This window comes from Mastacembelus armatus, chromosome 17 (genome assembly GCF_900324485.2).
Source record: "Mastacembelus armatus chromosome 17, fMasArm1.2, whole genome shotgun sequence".
Lineage (NCBI taxonomy): Eukaryota > Metazoa > Chordata > Actinopteri > Synbranchiformes > Mastacembelidae > Mastacembelus > Mastacembelus armatus.
In genome coordinates this window covers 16,770,797-16,788,735 of record NC_046649.1, presented here as the reverse complement: position 1 = coordinate 16,788,735, position 17,939 = coordinate 16,770,797, and the positions used below count along the sequence as shown (strand labels likewise).

At 37.8% G+C, this 17,939-nt stretch overlaps 3 protein-coding genes across 4 annotated transcripts; 2 read left to right on the top strand and 1 right to left on the bottom strand.

The window, feature by feature from the left end:
- The first annotated feature begins 6,609 nt into the window (after positions 1 to 6,609).
- Positions 6,610 to 8,012, top strand: LOC113134214 (ATP synthase subunit g, mitochondrial-like). Its single transcript, XM_026313457.1, has 3 exons — positions 6,610 to 6,706; positions 7,013 to 7,173; positions 7,813 to 8,012. The coding sequence occupies exons 1-3, from the start codon at positions 6,655 to 6,657 to the stop codon at positions 7,909 to 7,911; spliced, it is 312 nt and encodes a 103-aa protein (XP_026169242.1). The 5' UTR covers positions 6,610 to 6,654; the 3' UTR covers positions 7,912 to 8,012.
- Positions 8,013 to 8,179: 167 nt separating this feature from the next.
- On the bottom strand, positions 8,180 to 10,501 carry ift22 (intraflagellar transport 22 homolog (Chlamydomonas)). Its single transcript, XM_026313456.1, has 5 exons — positions 10,218 to 10,501; positions 9,085 to 9,167; positions 8,789 to 8,875; positions 8,447 to 8,649; positions 8,180 to 8,361 (listed from the first exon to the last, which is right to left on the bottom strand). Exons 1-5 carry the CDS (start codon positions 10,254 to 10,256, stop codon positions 8,213 to 8,215), a joined length of 561 nt encoding a protein of 186 aa, XP_026169241.1. The 5' UTR covers positions 10,257 to 10,501; the 3' UTR covers positions 8,180 to 8,212.
- Positions 10,502 to 10,659: 158 nt separating this feature from the next.
- LOC113133754 (outer dense fiber protein 2-like) lies at positions 10,660 to 17,153 on the top strand. 2 transcript variants are annotated; one of them, XM_026312621.1, is made up of 17 exons: positions 10,660 to 10,731; positions 11,067 to 11,220; positions 11,340 to 11,463; positions 11,605 to 11,736; positions 11,821 to 11,895; positions 12,091 to 12,162; positions 12,256 to 12,372; positions 12,479 to 12,664; positions 12,738 to 12,847; positions 12,947 to 13,082; positions 13,276 to 13,386; positions 13,993 to 14,097; positions 14,558 to 14,716; positions 15,102 to 15,202; positions 15,347 to 15,509; positions 15,644 to 15,769; positions 15,922 to 17,153. In XM_026312621.1, exons 2-17 carry the CDS (start codon positions 11,075 to 11,077, stop codon positions 16,093 to 16,095), a joined length of 2,037 nt encoding a protein of 678 aa, XP_026168406.1. In that variant the 5' UTR covers positions 10,660 to 10,731; positions 11,067 to 11,074; the 3' UTR covers positions 16,096 to 17,153. The 2 variants fall into 2 exon arrangements, with proteins under 2 accessions (XP_026168406.1, XP_026168407.1); XM_026312622.1 differs by lacking the exon at positions 14,558 to 14,716 and having other exon boundaries at positions 15,922 to 17,152.
- Positions 17,154 to 17,939: the final 786 nt, after the last annotated feature.

The window sequence follows — 17,939 nt, the reverse complement described above, 5'->3', positions numbered from 1 at the left end:
CCATATGAACAGTGATGAATGTTTAGGTGAGTAAGTGCAACAGGTGCAAGGCAGTGCAAGAATGGATGAAACTGCATGTTAAACAGACCACCTTATTACCAATATGGACCTGCATATAAGACAATACTATTTTCCTGAAAATAAAAAGTAGATTATGGACTATTGTTCCTGGCATTACAGTGCCACTCTGAATGTTGCATTGAGTTTCTTGAATATCTTGTGTTTAGGGTTAGTCATCTCTAGGAGTGTTTAGTTAGACCAGTTTATTGTAACACATTTTGTTTCCATGGAGGAACCTAATTCTTCAACAAGTGAAGATCAATCAAAAGCATTTCCTGACGGCTTTACCTGCCAGAACGAGTTATCTGTCAAGCAGCCAAAACATACCACTGTCACAGAGCTCAAAAAGACAGTCTGGGAAAATATAACTGCCTGAGAAAATATTTCAATACAGGAGCCTGACAGAAGAGCGTGTATATGACTAATAAAGAGAAGGAACCACATAGATGCACTTCAACAAGCTACACAAGTGAGTAGCTTTTCATGGAAAAAGTCAAAACTCTACGGACACCTCATCAGAGCTCCTAAAATTACAGTGTGCTCTTTCCAGATTCTGCCTCAGTTTTGACCTGTCTGTTAAAGCACTGGTTTGAGTTTTAGTTGGTCAATGAGCAGAGGCTTTTTGCCTTTTAGCAGCGGCCTAGTTTCTGTGTGGTAACAGTGACATCAGTCACTTCAGAGTCTGCACTTTGGGCTCTTCACCGGAGGGATGTAATATAGCCTTACAAAAATCTTAACTCAACCACCACATCATCGGGCTCTTTTCAATATGAAGAAGTAATGACTCAACTCTAGGGGCCTTTTGCACACTACTGAGCTCCTCAACCCATAACAGAGGATGACGCCAGCCACCCTGTGGAGAGGTTTTGCTTCGACTGCCTGTCTCACCAGGAGCCTCTGGCTGCATGCAAGGGTCAGAACAAAGATCAATCTGTAAATCAAGACATACGCTCTGAGGTTTGTAACTCTTATTACCTCTGTGGTCTGACATAATGGTCACATTACTGCTGCTAGCACACGCAACCATCCACAGGAATAAGGTGCTAGAAACCCTGTCATAATTGGGCCCTTGATAGCACTCAGACGCAAGAATACATTACATACTCCTCTTATATTGTGTTATTCACTCAGCATGATTTTGGCTGAGGTTAGGTTGGAAGAGTGACTGGCTGACAGCAGTGTGAAAGCTGCTTTTTGTGGATGGTGCTGCGGTCTGGCATCATTACACCTGTGTACAGGAGCAGTCTGCAGCTAAGCATGAAACATTCTAGATGAAATCACCACTGCCAAGTCTGAGAGACAATTCTATCACAAGGCTGGTGCTTTAGCTTCCAGGTTAGGAGAAGAGGTTAGGATCCCATACTATTTTTAGATAACAGTGCATTACTATATGCCTGGAAAAAAAAAACAAAAAAAAAAACACATTCCTGTTAACCAAAGTTTATTGATTTATTTGTCCCCTAAGGTAGCATTTTAAAAAAAAACAGCGCAGTCACAATTTCACAGTCAAAAGAGAGTAGGAACAACAATCCCTCAGTTTTTAGAATGCCTGGTGCATTTAGACACTACCTTCTTATCTTTAATGCATGGTTTTGATTAAACAGAATGGGATCTGCCACAGCAAGAGAATATATTTAGGTCATAAACAGAGCACTGTACTATACATTTAAATTCTCTTTTTTTCTTTCAATAAGGTAAGGATGGGCTGAATTATCTTATAAAAATGGTTTATCTCATTTTATGCCTGCTCCTAAGGAAAATATCTGGCTCTTTACTTGCTAAATATTCCACTATATTCACAAACTAGTCGCAAAATTTGTGTCTCTGCTGTTTGGTAGTGAGTAGGCAGTGTACAGTGGGTCTGTAGAGCCATTTAATTGAAAACAGCTGCTTGCTTCCGAGGAAAACAACACTGATTAGAGTGGTGAGCCTGAATCAAAACAGTAAATTTGCAGAAACAAAACAATCAACTGAAAGACAGTAAAAAAACAGTGAGGTGGAGCTGTTGATTCGTCTCTACGAAAGACCCCTTTCACATCACATGTTGCCATATCCCTTGCTGCTTTAAAAATATTGGTTAGAGCAGTTTTAAGGCTTCCAGTGGAAACCAGACATAAGGCTTTACTTTTGACATTACCTTGTTCACACTAAGCATTAAAATGTTTGCTGGGTACAGACCCAGTCTGACTTATTTCTAATGTATGCGCGTATGTGTGTTTGCAATACACATGATGCCTGTGCAGTCCTGAGTGAAATCTGCATTGAAGAACTGCAAAACCAATTCTGTGATACACATACATGCCAAGTGCCACTTACGTAGCTGAGGTACTATATCGTGCACTTTTTCTCTCCAACGTTCCCTCATTTTGGTTTTATAGCATTATCCAATTTGCAAATACACACTAATCCTCTTCTCAAGCTTCATAACCACAGATTCCCACAGATAAAAGCTGCAAGGCAAAAGCAAAATGTAATGACAGTATTATGTTGGTACGTTTTAAATGATTTTTTATACACGTTGTGAACTGCAGTCTTGTGGTTTATCTACACACAATCTGTGTATGTGGACAAAGATAGAATATCTGAATGGGGCCAGAAAGAGAAACCAGACACAGATAGAAGCAAAACAGAAAGACAGATTAGAATAAAGATGATGATTAGAAGAAAGAGAAAAGGTCATGTGATGAAATAATCCGTTTTGCTCTCAAATTCTGAAATGGCTGCATGTGAAACAAATGACTCCATCACCTCAGTTCTTACCCTGCAGTTCTAAAACTGATAACTGCACTAATGCTCGATCACCAAATGTGTGTTTGTGTTGCTTGCTGAGGCCAAAGCAGTGATGTCATTTGTTTTAATCTCATCTGCATTTTATACCGTGAAAGGCAAATTTTACTCACACCAGCCTCCCTTCCTGTCTGTTTTTGCCTTCCTGTCTATGTATATTTCTATCTGTCTCCGCCTGTTTCTATGACTCACACAGTCCTGTCTCATTACATGGAATTAACACATCGCCCTTCAGGGACCACTGTGCTGTAGGGTCACAGGGATATCCAGAGGGCACCAGACCTCTGCTTTTTGCGCTATTGAAAACTGGTTTATTATCTTATACATCATTCAAAAAAAATTAGATTCATTCCCTTTTCAGAAAATTATTCTGGAATAAGTGTCTATAAGTGTCAGCTAAAGACCTGTAGCTTTAAATGCATTAACAATGTGCCTGTACTGTTTTTTATATGTCTTCCTATGTATTTTGATAATTGGCATTATAAGTAAAAGACGTATTTCATTTCTTTCCAAAAATCAGCTAAGAACATAAATACCTATACATGCAGGAGTCATTTACCGTAGCTAAGCTTAGTGTAAAGACTGAAACCAGAGTAGCTACTTTGACTCTAATGAATCCCATAAAATAACCCATTATATCTCATAGAAAACATGTACAAACAGATTGAGGGTTTCCTTTGGGTTACATGCTGGAAGATGCTTTCTTTTTTAATCTTTGGAAAGCTATGTAAGCTTACCTAACCAGCTGCTATAGCTTTATTTAACAAGAGTGCAGTAAATTAAAGTACAGTAAATCAATGTGTTTCACTGATTGACCTTAATATTCCACCTAAAGTCTCCTAAACATACTTCTACGCCATCTTACATCAGACACCTTTCCACATCAGATTCATTTTTATGTTGCTTGTGCTTCTACATAAAATGCTTTCACCCTCTGTCACGCTAATTCTGAATAAAATCCAAGGTGATGTTTTCCTGGCTACTTGAAATGGAAAATTCCTGATGCCTTGTGATGCTTTTTTTCTTTTAAAGACATTTCCCTGTAATTCAGGTTGACATAGTCGATATTTTAGAAACCGTGACAAATTTAGTAGAATTCAAAATAAAGTTTGCTGGCTTCAAAAAGTGTTTAGATGTGCAACACAAGTTTGACATGATGAAACCACAAAGGCGCCATGGGCTTAGGGAGATAAAGAACTCCCCCATGAGGCAAGGCAAGGCAAAGCAAACCTAATACTATAGCGCAGTCCTGATAAAAGCAACATGTTTAACAAAGTTCATACAGCACTAAGAAAACTGATAATATAATAAAAAGCAATCAAACACACAACAGTATGGGAATAAAGAGAGTTGTGTAACTTAAACACAACTTTAACGCTTTTACAAAACGTAAGACAGTTCAGTACGCTGGTTCAGTTTTAAGCACACTTTGTCCTGCTGGTATCTCTAATTCTATGATGTTATTGTAAACTATTAGAGAGCACCCTCTAGTGATTTATTCTTTAAAAGCCTGATTACACCATATGGAGGCCGGTCTGCATTGCATTTAGACAAGGGAAAAAGACTCCAAGACGTTATGCTACATCTTCTCAAATTACACACACATCTATCTCAATACATTGTATATCAAATTCTTATTTATTCCAGGATCCTTAACAGAAATAACAGTGCACGTGTATAACATACTAGGTATACAGTAAATAAGCAATAGCTGTAAAACTGAAGCTAAATCAAGCAGATCGAATTGGTAGTTGGGTGTTTCCCTGGGAAATGCAGGTCTAACCTGCATTCATGTTAGTTGTTACTGCAACAGCTTTGTTTTATATGGGCTGAAATATTAGTCAGAGGAGAGTGAGTAATGGTGTAGTCATCCATGTGATAAACACAAACTAGATATGCACGTGCGCGCACACACACACACACACTGTCCACGTACAAAAGCTAGACACACATTGTCCTTGGCTTTTACTTCTTTCTCTCACTTTCACACAATACACACACATACACAGCCAATTCCATTTCACATAATGAGCCATTTATGAGGCTGTTTTTTGGAACTTCATATAACTGGACGTCATCGTCATGGCTGTCTTGTACTGAACAAATTACGTCATAGAGACATGGTAGTGTGTGTATTTTTATGTCCTAACAAATTAGCTTGTCCAAAAAAACTGTTAAATGTGGTCCAGTTGTTGGCTTCCTGACACATCTGAAACAATGGTTAAGGTGAAACTGTACAAACAAACATTCTGCAGAAATCTTACATGTGGCACATTTAATTTATTTCCAAACAGTAAACCTGCACTGGCAACGTTAGAATGAATTAATGTACCTTTGTTTAAAATCTGCAAATTTATTTTTATTGTTTTGTTTTTAAATACTATGCATTTACCATTTCACTCAACATCTTACTCAGTACCAAAAGTAAATTACTTTATTTGTTATCTAGGTACCTCAGAAGAAATTATGTACAACATATTTAGATCTATTGTAGCAACATGAACATAAACAACCTTTAAGATGAATCTACTTAATTGGAACAGTGATTAACTTTATTGGACCTGCCAACAATCAGCCAAACTGCAACTGCACATTGCATAAATGAGGAGCATTATCTGAAACCTATCCACACAGTATATGTAAACAGCCTATACAAATATAATAAAGAAAAATGACTCTCCAACCATTTTCCTGCACTTTCCTTCAGAAGAGCAGTCATTTAGGAGTATTTAATGCATTGCACATTTAATAACACCACATCTATATTATATCCAACTTTCTGATTAGCTACTTTTGTTCTGTCATATCAACCTGGGAGATACTATTTAATCTGTAATTTTGATTAGGCTACTAATAAATGCATAGCCCCATGCAACAAAGCAGCCTAAGTAAATAAATTCTCAACAGGATAAGAAGTTTATGAATAAAGGCCTACCTTCACAGTGACTTCTGGAGGGCCAGCTGTCAGTCTTGAGAAAGCATCTTTCAGTAGATGTCCTCCACGCGAGCATTTTGAGAGTTGGCCATAGGAACAGTGATACAAATGTCACGTCCAGTGCAGCTGCACTTAGCTTTATAATAACCAGTCCTTGGTATTGAGGCACCTAATTCCCAAATTGATGCATTGGTTGCCTCTACCCAAAGAGCCCTGCATTTTTAGATACTCCTCCTTTATAACAGTTACAGCCTGGATGTCTGCATTGTTTTACTCGACATCTTGTGTTGTTTCTCCAAATGTCAGCTGCGGTGGAAACAGTCAGAGTAGACTCCATCACTGCTTCACCCTTGATTGGCAGCTGAGGCCTCCTTGTCCGCAGGTTTGTGATTGCTGTGTCGCTCTGCCACATATATGCTTTAATAAATTACAAGTATTTTTCGCGGTTGTTTGCATTTTGCTGTTCACACAAAGTTTACAACGGATGACAATATTCTTTGCATCTGACTGAGATAAACTCAAAACAATAATAATAGTCCCAGCGTGTGGAAACACTCACATCCATTATCTTTCCTTTCATTTTTTGGTTAGAGCGAGCGCCTCACGTGATAAGGTAGGGGACCTAGGTCAAATGTCATACTCAGCGTCACTTGAATAACAAACTATAATTTCTTATACTACTCGTCGTTAATAACCATATTACATTTAATAGTAATGCGTTTTACTTTTTAATTTTTCTTCCAGGTCCTTTTATTTTTAGAACACACGACCATGCTCGCATTTGTGCAGCGTTAACGCCTTTTATTTTGAAATAATCGACCCGGAAATCTTCTCACGCTGGTCCAGTTTTCTTTTTCCTTGTGTGTTCACCAATGGCTCAGGCTGTACGGAAGCTCGTTGCCAATGTACCTACTTTAGTAGGTGGTAGGTTGAATTGTTTTTGTTTTTTAATCAATTATGTATCGACGCAGTGGAAGAACCTTGTGTGACCAGCTAGCTAACGTTGTTTATTATTATTAACAACTATACATCCTCACTGTGACCTCTGAAACTGTAACCACAGGTGTTAATACACAAACCAACCACTGCAGCAGCTTTTCTTAATAAAGTCGCTAGACCTTTCTTTACCTGTCTTTGATTTGTGTTCTGGAAGAAAGGCTCAGAGGCTGTATACTTTCCTACTCTATAGGGCTCACTGAATATGTTTGTTTGTGTTGGTGTCACTTGCAGCCGTTGTCACATACTCCAAACCGCGACTTGCGACCTTCTGGTACTATGCACGGGTGGAGCTCGTCCCACCCTCCCCAGCTGAGATCCCCAAAGCTATAGAGGCTGCACAGGGCCTCATCAAGAGTTTCCAGTCAGGACACCTGGGTCAAACCACAGTAAAGGTGAATCCCCATAAGTCTGAGTAAAAATGGTCATAAATGGTGTGAACCCAGTGCTTGAAATGAATTAACATTTGTTCAATTTTGCATAACTTGTTGCTATGCCAGTTCAAATTAGGAGCAGATATAATACATAATGTGTATAATACATTATATATATATATATATATATATATATATATATATACATAAAAAACAGAATATAGACAAAGAGTGTTATTTTGCAAAAGGCAATATTTATAGCTGGATGTGACTCAGATGGAACACAAATGAAATACTGGTGTGAGGTTACTAAATGTCATCTCAGCTAATTTGAAATTAGTGGAAAAACACACCATGAAGATAAGACAAAGTGTGATCTTTGTAAAGATGTCAGTCTTCAAATGTTAATTAGAAACTTCATACACAATAGGTCTGCATGCATGGTGAGACAAATTAGTTAGTGTATATTCATAGTGAGTGTTTTGTTACTGTGAGCGTGTATGCATGCAAAGAGACTTTTTTTTTTGCTTTATATTATTAATCTTTCATATTACATTGCCAGGTCTCATTTAAATATAAACTGTCAAAACTATTTCTCTATTTCTTGAGACTGTCATTAAAGCGATTTTCTAGTGAAAATGTTTGTCATATATTTTGTAGGATGCCTTAAGGAATGGACTTGTGACCACTGAGGTGCTGATGTGGTTCTATATTGGAGAGTGCATTGGTAAAGGGGGCATTATTGGATATGACGTCTGAATGTTGGACTGTTTTTCCTCCTGCATTTCTAATTGTCATATTTTCATCAACCTGGACCAAATTTTCAAATAAACATATGTCTATAGTCAGGACTATATATATATTGTCTCTTGTGTATTCATTTCCAGATTAAATGAAGTCAAAATGTTAGTTTACAAAGAGTTTTGGAAAGAATGTACAGCTGAATAGCAGCAAAGATGTATTCTAAATAGCTTAAAAGAGTAATGTTCATTAATATCACAATAAGTGGATGTCAACAAAATATATATTCATTAGGCTACATATTTTAGAGATTTTGCTGCTATGTAATGATAGACATTTCCTCTCGCTCTCGACTCTCTGACATTGTATTTACAACATTTCCCAAGTATCTGCAGAAAGTTTGCCTCACATTCTCAGGTTCCTCCTCCAGGTTGGAGTGAATCAGTGGCAGTCTGCTCAAATGTGTGGCTGCAACAAAAGGAATGTGCATGTTAGTTGAGAAGCAGTAATAATAACTCATACAACAGTGTTTGGAGGTCCTCTGTGGGATCACCTAAAGGCAGTCGTCCATCTTCTACTCCGCTGCCAGGCTTGTGATGAGCAATGAGCAGACACTGATTGTCCTGCAAACCTTGAGAAGCGATGAACAATGAATGCCATGTCTCTATCTCTTTGAGGTGACTTGGAACATCTGGATTAAAAATGATCACCACACCACTGGAGTCCTTCATTAGTGCAGGCCAGCATGATTCAAATCTGTATGAGAATTTATCAAATATCTATAAATATATAATTATACACTGAAATACAGGAAATCAGTTATGGAAAGTAATACAACTTTCCTTAAAAGTCACAAAAGAGGAAAATAAATTTTATTCAGATTGTGTTAACTTACTTAAAATCCCCTGAACAGTCCCAAAGTTCAACTTCACATTTCTTGTTGTCACCACTGCCTTCAGGTTGTGATTCAAATTCCAGTATCCTTGAAATAGAAATCAGACACACAGTATTTCAGCTTATTATATAGACACTGTGGATCTAATCTAATGCAAGCAGTTGATTTTACACAAAATCTGACACTAACCCCCTAGGCATTCAGTTAGATAATATTAGTTCCATCCTCACAACTAATAGACTGTTGCATTTGGGTTATATTGCCAAGTGAAAATCAATCAAGTTAGCACGGTTTACCTGACTCCTTGAGTGGGTCTGTATTCTCCTCCCACATTTTCTGTTGTGTCAGAGAGAAAATTTGCAAGAACTGTTTTCCCACTCTGAAAGACAGACCATTACAACAGCCACATCAGTTGTAGTGCCAGAAGGCTAACACTCTAACTCGAGTACACCTTTGAGGAACATTTTTGCTACTTTATTTTAATTCTTTTTAACTTTTATATTAACTTTATTTAAATTGAAACTTTTCTTAAACTCAATAATATATTAGAGGGAATTACTCGATCTTTACAACACCATATTTGTTCTTATAAATAAACAATTAGTTGCAGATTACCAACACTAAAAGTTCATTTTAGTTCATTTTGTTGCTAACAATTAGTTTTCACAGCAGATATTTTGACATGTCAAAGTAGGAAATGCAGAAGTGTAATTCATTACAATTAGTGGGTTCATTCTAGGTATATGTTCCAATTAGCACATACATTACATTAGCATGGCATGCTGATACACCTAGATGAATTACGGCTAACATTAATGTTAACATTTACATGTGTGCTATAAGTATTTATTTATATGCCGTGTGGCTTACATTTTTCTGTTGTCTTATGGAGCATGTATGTAATATATGTAAATATAATCAGATTAACTAACTTCAGGTTCCAAAGGTTTAAAAAAAAAGGCCCCCATGAGTGTTTTTTATGTAGTAATGTAAAGTGAACATTCATTGTCGTAGTTGAGCTTATTGAGCTTATTTTAATAATTCACGTCAGACTACAATATTTCCCTCTGAAGTGTACTGGAGGGTCTAATGCCATGAAAAGAAAATAGAGAAAGTATAAGCACAAAAAATTTGGAAAGTTACCTAAGTAAACGTGCGTATTTACTTCCTATTAAAGGCTTGGTGTGTCTTTAAACCTGAGGAAATAAGTGATCACTTCAGCTGAATCTTTGTAGTTCCAAAGACAAATAAACGCGGAAGGATTTTTAATATTTCTTTGTAAGGACCGATAAACTGAGCTTTTAACGATTCATGCACTAACCCCCAAAAATTTGTCCTATTCTATCACTGTTAGGGCTATGACCGTCTATCTATCAACATATTCCAGCAAATACAGCGTACACAGCCGGGCTAAAAGGATTTTGCTTACCTCACTGGGACCAATAAAGAGTATTTTTGCTTTAAACATTTCCACGTCCAACTTTAGCTATCCAGCTAGCTAGCTAACGTGTACTGATGAAGCTCTTGCAATATCAAGCAGCGACCACAAAACTAGCTAGTTAAATAACACTGCTTTCTATGGTATATCTGAACAACCATGTGTTGGCTTTCAGGTTTAAGGCAATAAAGTATGCAATATGTAAATAAACATCGTGAAATTATGTTAACTGAGGCTGGGACGAGACACCATTACAGTAAGCTTCCTTTTTGTTTCTATGGTTTCAACCAGTCCTTTTGTTTTCTGTTGTTCATTGGCTGTTCGTTCGTTTAATCGAATCTAGTCCCGCCTACTTTTCCCTAAGAGAACAAATCAAAGAGCGAGAAAACGAGTGAGCGTCTTGACGTTGACTCAGAACTGACGAATCCGGTGCGACTTTTTAAGAGGGGTTCTTCAGTTTGGAGTATTCACGACCGACACAAAGCGAAAGCCTTAGTAACCTAACGTTAGTATTTACATTTCCAGGGCCATTGATTAGTAAGGGATTGCTAAAGTTTAGTTCTAATAGCCATTGATTTCATTGATGTTGCTTTTTAGAAATTAGAAACGAATAGTTGGTGTGTCTTTAATGTAACGTAAAGCTTAGCAGCCACTTAACGTAGTCCGTTGCTATGGACTAAGCTTAGTTAGCTTGCTTGACACCTGGTCTTTCATTCATAATAATGTAATAATGTGCAAACTGGATTATTAAGTGTAACTAAGTTGATTTTAATAGTCATGTTATTATAGCGTCCTGTCCTCCGTATGTTAACACTAACTTATATGTTGTTTTGTCTGTAGTAAGTGATATGTCTCCAGAGACTGAGCTCCCAAGTCCCCCCCTTGGTTTCAGTTCTACCAGGGACGATGTCACTCTGAGTTGTAGTGATCCAGGGAGAGGGAGCATGGCACAAGGCAGTCTCCACACAATAAACCCAGAGGCTGGCATCAGTTGGTGAGATCCTATGAAACATGAGCATTATCATTAACATAGAGTCTAATCCACTCAGCAGTAGCAACAGCCTAACTAATGTAATGTTAAAGAATTATCGTTTCTTTCTGTCTTTTATTCAGTCATGGAGAGTTTGCAGACAGAAGGAGCTCTTTCCTGAAAATACTTATGGATGCAGAAGCAGCTGCCAATTCTGCAGCCATACAACTTGTGTCTTTTAAAGATGCAGTTGAAGAAAAATTTGCTGTATGTATATTTTCATTTTGCACAAGTTAGGTTCAGACATGGACCCTCCATATGAGAAACCAGAGAAATAGTTTACCTACATTAAGCATGCGTTTTGGCATTGCTTACACAATACATTATTTCTTTTTTCTGTCAAATAAGGATTCAAGGCAGTCTGCTGTTGAGAAGCGCCAAATTACAAGACAGAGAAGACTTTTACTGGAGAAGCTGGAGGATTTTAGGCAGATAAATAAGTCTGTTAGACACAAACTGAAACAGATCCAGGAAGCCGAGGTTAGTGAATATACTGCTACCTTCTATATTTCTCTCACATAGAAGTGTCTTATTTCTTCTCTTAACTTATGTCTTTCCATTTAGGCTCATCGAATCGATGCAGCTGAACAGAATGACATCTTACTGAAGAAGATCACCCAGGCAGAAAATGAAAATGAGGTGAATGTCTCACTTAAATTTCAACAGGGTTTGATACCAAATGGATACTATAACTGGAATATGACAAGTTTGGACTATTTACTATAAGACTGATTGTCCTTTTAGAAATAGCATTTTTATTGCATGAAAACTGTGAAATTGTGTAAATTCCAGTCTCGAATCATGTTATGATTAACAACATTTTTTTTACTGAAGCATTTAAAAAATAATTTAAGGGAGACAGAAAGAAGAATCGAAGAACTGATGAATCTGCAGAGAGAAGAGCGGGTAAGCACAACTGATATTTTCTTATCTTCTTGCAGCCTTTAAAAATACAATGTCTCCATTTAAATCATCATCTGTATATAATGGTCTTGACAGGAAAGCATGAAGACTGCAGTTCACATGACTAAATCTGTGGAGGCAACTCGTGCTCACCTGCAGGGGCAGCTGCGCAACAAGGAAGCTGAAAACAACCGTCTGACTGTACAGCTTCGGGTACACACCTGAGTGTTTTCTCAACCAGCTTTTCTCCAAACAATCTGTTTTCACAAAACCGTGTAATATTGTAAACATACCCTTGTGGATCCATGGTGTCTTCCAGACTCTGGAGCGAACCCTGACTGAGCAGAAGTTGGAGATTGATAATCTAAAGGCTTCCATCACCTCTTTGACTGAGAAAGCAGCACAGGACAAAGAATCTCTCAAGAAAGCAACCCGAGCACAGAAACTGAGAGCTGAGAGATTTGAAGCTGCCATTGAGAAATGCTATGCACAGCTAAGAGAAAAGGTATGAAGTCAAACTGTCAAGGATTTATTTTAAATTGTGTCTTTTTATTGTGTTAAAAGTTAGCTTTGTTTAGGATGCTCAGTTGGTCAAAGCACATTTCGAAAGAGACTGCAGAAGGCAGCAAACGGAGGAGGCGTCAGATGAGAACAACAAACTTGTGGCTCACATAGAGTTATTGAAAAGGTTGGACGATTTTCTGTTACACACACCACTCCTTCTCGTACACTGGAAAATGATAGACACATGGTACTGATGAATGTTAAATGGTCATCTCCATTGTAGTCAAGTTGCAGATTTGACAGAGCGGTTGCAGAAGGAGACAGATGAGTCCAGGTCAGCTAATGAAACGGTGATGCAACGGGTTGAAAATCTAAGCGCTGAAAATGGAGACCTCAAGATCAGCAATGCAACACTCAAGGTACAAGTTGCCAAACAACATGTACTGTATGTGCTAATCATTTCTGTAAAAGGCATAAAACAGCCCTTGATTATTCATACAGCCATTCAGTGCAAAGTTCACGGGTCATTCTTCAGTCTGGTCTTTTAATTCTTCCATTCAAGAATTATTCATTTCTGTCGCTAAAATGGTTATGTTTTTTGTGTGACTGCAGGAATCTGTTGCTCAGTTGGAGCAGCAGCTGGCTGACTGTGAGTCCGCACTGGTAGAAGAGAAGACTGTGTCTAAGGAGAGGAAACATCAAGCTGAACAGTGCCAAAATCAGGTTGACGCTTACTAATTCATTTCAGAGTATTTTTTAGAAGTCTTTACACTTTTCATTATTTTTATAGCATTGCCTAAAAGAAAATGGGCTCTTGAGTGATCCAAAATGTTTACATTAATGTATATGCAACCAGTGGGTTCATAAGAATAATCTTCACAACACAACATACAGGTTTAACGATGTTTGATATTGTGCATAAAATGAAAACATTTAATGGAAGAAAATACTGGATATCTGGCCAAGAAACACAAGCTTTAACACTACCAAGTGTTGTGTCTTTTACAGACAACTCCCTAATGTGTTTTTCTTATGTCTTTAATTATTAATTGTTTGTGATTTTCTACCACTTATTATTGTTAGGCAGGATCAGTTCGGTGTAGTTCTTCCTGAAGCAGTTAGAAAACAGTTTTTTGAAAAAAGACTTTACCAAAAAGGATTATGATCATAGGGATTACACGAGCTCACTCTAACCAGCCTTTTCTTTGCATGTCAGAATGACACTGAATGTGGTCTTTTGTGGTTGTGGTTACTGTTGCTAATTGTAAAGTTGTAAGGAGGGCACAGCAGGGTTGGTTATAATATTCTCTGTATTTTTTTTTTTTCTAGGTCACAGAGCTTCAAGCTGAAATAAGTGATCTGAGGATAAAATATGCAAATATTTTAAGAGAGACAAAGAAAACACAAGATGGAAAACATGCAGAAGTTGAGAAGGTACCCTTGTGCCTCTATATAACATTGTCTATATTTCATGAACTCTTACTGTGAGAAAATGATAATGGTTACCAGCAAGTATACAAATATAACATTTTTTGTTCTTATAACAAATTCTAAACGGGCTGTTGTGCTTTTCCCAGCAGCACTGATGTTTGTTGCTGCTGTTGAAATGCCAGCGTGTGTGCTCTTAGTACTTTCTATTGCTTTTTTAGTTGCATGACATTTGTTGAAACTAGACCTGCATGTGTTTTAACAGATAACAAACTTCATACAGTGATTCTGGGCAGCAAAACACTTTAGCTAAAAAAAAAAAAGCTCAATCTAAGTAGGAACCATGGCATATTTTGCACACCATCAGCAGTCATGGTTTACTGTGACAGGTGTGATTCACCTTTAGGCTAATATATTGTCTATTTCCAAAACTGCACTCCTTCTGCTGTCCTCCTCTGGAGCCCAGGTGAGGCAGGAGCTGCAGGGGCGTGTGGAGGAACTGAAGGCTTACCCTGAGTTAGTGAGTGCCGCTGAACAGATTCTCTTCGAGTGCCAGGAGAAACTCCGACGTTCAGAGAGGGAGTGCTCAGAAAAATCAGAGTCCATTAAGCAGCTGCAGGTTAAGGTGGGGGTGTGGCGGTCAGAGAATGTAAAATATAGTAATTTTTCTACATCTGACCATTAGGTGGTAGTACAACCCCATGTGTCTTCTGCAGCATCATATTTTTTGGTCCTGCTGTGCGTTTTGATGTTTATGAGGTTGCAGCAATTGTCTACCTATGTACCCTTCTGTGAGTGTTTTGTGCTGTGAGTTCCTTTCAGTTTCTATCTGCAATATTGAATTAGTATTTTGAAAAACCGTGTTCCATGTTTGCAGGCTTGTTGTTAAATAGGCTGTTGCTGTATTTTATTCAGGTTTATATCAGATGTGAATTCTTCCTTTTTCACCTACTCACCTGTGCACATTGCAAGTTATATTAAATTAACAATTTTACATTTTACATATACAGAGGGAGAGTCAGACAAAGTTGCTGAGATCATCTGTGGAGATGAAAGAGTCCATTTCTGATGCCAATTTACAACTGAGACAGAAAGGGAATTCTCTTCAAATGTAAGTTATCTGCTTCTCTCCATTTTCTAGTCAAATGTTCATGCTTCCTAGACCTTGATTGTTGTCCAAAAAGTATTTAAGCATTGCCTTTCTTGCATTTCTTAATGTCTATATACCTGTGTGCGTGTGTCCATCTGTTTGCAGGCAGATGGATGAGCTGCAGCAGGAGAATTTGGATCTTATACGGAGACTCGCTGCTCAGGAGGAAGCTTTGAGCTACAGTAACCGGCAGCTGGATCAACGCTCATCAGATTGTCAGGCCCTTAGCCGCCAGCTGGAAGCTGCGTTATCAGATGTCAAACAACAGGTACAGTTTAATTTGAGCAGTTAAGACTGAACATGCAGATATATTTTTTGCTCATATTATCAACGAGGACAGTGAGACCGACCAGTCCAGTCAGCTGATTTGTCAAATAATTAAAAGTTTTTCCACTTGTCCAGGTTAACAGGATAAAAGACCAGGCTCTTTTCAGAGAACAGGCTCTTCAGACAAAAATCTCAGAGCTGGAAGCAGAGAAAAGTAGAAGGAATAATGAGCTGAGGCTTCTTCGCCAGAGCAAGCTCACTGTGAGTACTTTTGCTTTTCTAAAACATATAAAGCAAATGATTGCATGGAGCATTAATGCATACGTTGAAACTACATTCATCCTTGATGCAAGCTGATATGTGCCATTGTTGAGTAAGATACCTGAGGAAAACTATCTCTGTCTGTTTTTTAGGCAGAGAAGCAGTTTGAAGTGCGCATGAAGGATCTGGAGCTCAGCCTGCACCAATCAGAGAGCCACAAACAAAGCATTCAAAACTACATTGATTTTCTCAAAAACTCTTATAAGACAATGTTTGATGAGGGACTGCAAACGTCAAATTTTGCATCATCATATTTTTTAAAATGACTAAAGATTCCTTCGTTTACATTTTGAAAATGTTATTTATTTGTATTGTATGTCACTATTATTGTCTGTAATGTTTTACAAGACCTATTTATGTCATTTTCGTCTAGAGCTTAGTTCTTATAGATTTGAGGTATCTTTGGATATCTACATCTACATGATGAAAATGTATGACATTTTTTCTACATATATCAGGAATCAACTGTAATTTTTCCCCATAGACCAAGAAACATTACATAACATTTTCACTCTTGTATGCAAATCTTTGACTATGAATTCTTGGTGCTACTGTGTCTTGTGTCTCTATTTTTCCAGGTAGGGAAAAAGTATGTGTCACTAGTTGAAATTGGTATATTTTGAAGCTTTGTAACTGTTCACTGTTACTATAAAAGTACTAATGAATGCAAATAGTGTTACAAACACCAAATGTGTGTCTTCTTATGATCCAAGTTTAGCTGTGGTAGAATAAACTACATTTAACAGGCTACTCCGCTTAATCATAAATATGCTCCATCTTCACTCCCATTGAATCATTATCATTCTTCTGTGATCGACATACTGTTTCTGATGGGAAATTTGGAGCCCAGGCACACAGAAATGCTCGTTTTACAGTTCAGTGCTCGTGCTGAAAACCAGTTTGTTTATGTTGAGTGAGTAGTTCAAGTGATCATAGGACGTTTTATATGTGACATATTTATATATGACATGTCATATTTAATGTGTTTATGTTGACTCTCAGCTGGACTGAGACGAATTAGGCTCAAGATCACTTGTTTAGCTGACAGTTGTGAAGTTTGTGCCTTTAGGGTTCTAAAAATAATTACTAACATACATGCAACACCAGGATGTCTCCAAGCCACTGATGTTGGTTTGCTCTCATGCTTTTGTAATGGAAGCTTTTATATTACTGAGGCTTAGGGGCATAGAAAGATACAGGTATGTGCTGCAGCATGATTTACCAAGATGTCCCAAAAAATTGGACTGTGTTTGTCATGTTCTGTACTTTGATCTTGTTGTTCTCCTGTTGATTGATTTGTGGTCCCATACTGTATCTATGGTAATAAACTACACAGCCCAGACCTCTGAAAGGCTCTTACATGTCTTTGCAGCAGACATATTCCCCTGAGTGAGCACTGCTCTTCTCAAGTTCTCAGAGACAAAGCTCTGTTGTGCTCTGAATGAATGGGATGGAACCATTTCATCTGCGTGCGTCAGTACCCCATGTTTATTTTTTGCTCGTGTACTCAGTCTCCTGATCTTTCCCATTTACGTGTTTCTGTTCTGGTCATACTTTGGTCATTGCTGTTTGTCTGCAATTTGATGGAAACCAAGGTTTCATTTCCGTTTTGGTAAATTTGGTTGGTATCACAATACAGCCGCATCAGCAACACAACCTGAGCTTATGTGCTCATCAGCGTGTGTCTTTTGGGTGGAGGGGGTGGGGGCGGCTGACTGCTGTATAACCCTGCTGGGTGGAAAATAACCTCTGGAATATTTGCATTTCAATGAAGTAAATTTGCATTTCATCAAGCTAACTTTTAAATACAACTTAAAGAGGACGAAATAATACAAATATATTTACCTAACTCTGGCCTTATTGCATTTAATAGCAGCAAATTTCAGACCCAGTGGATTGTACGTGGGCTTGTCCTGTGTTCTGCATACAATAAATCACTGTGGATAGTTTAGATTATTCTCTGCTACCCTTTAAAATAGCCAAGCCATAATTTTCCTTTTTTTTAAATAAAATAAATCAATTGGCAAACTGAAACTGGGTTTACTGTTTATTTTTTAAATAAATACAATCACAAAGTTGACAATTTAGCAGTTCATCAGCCTGCTAATAC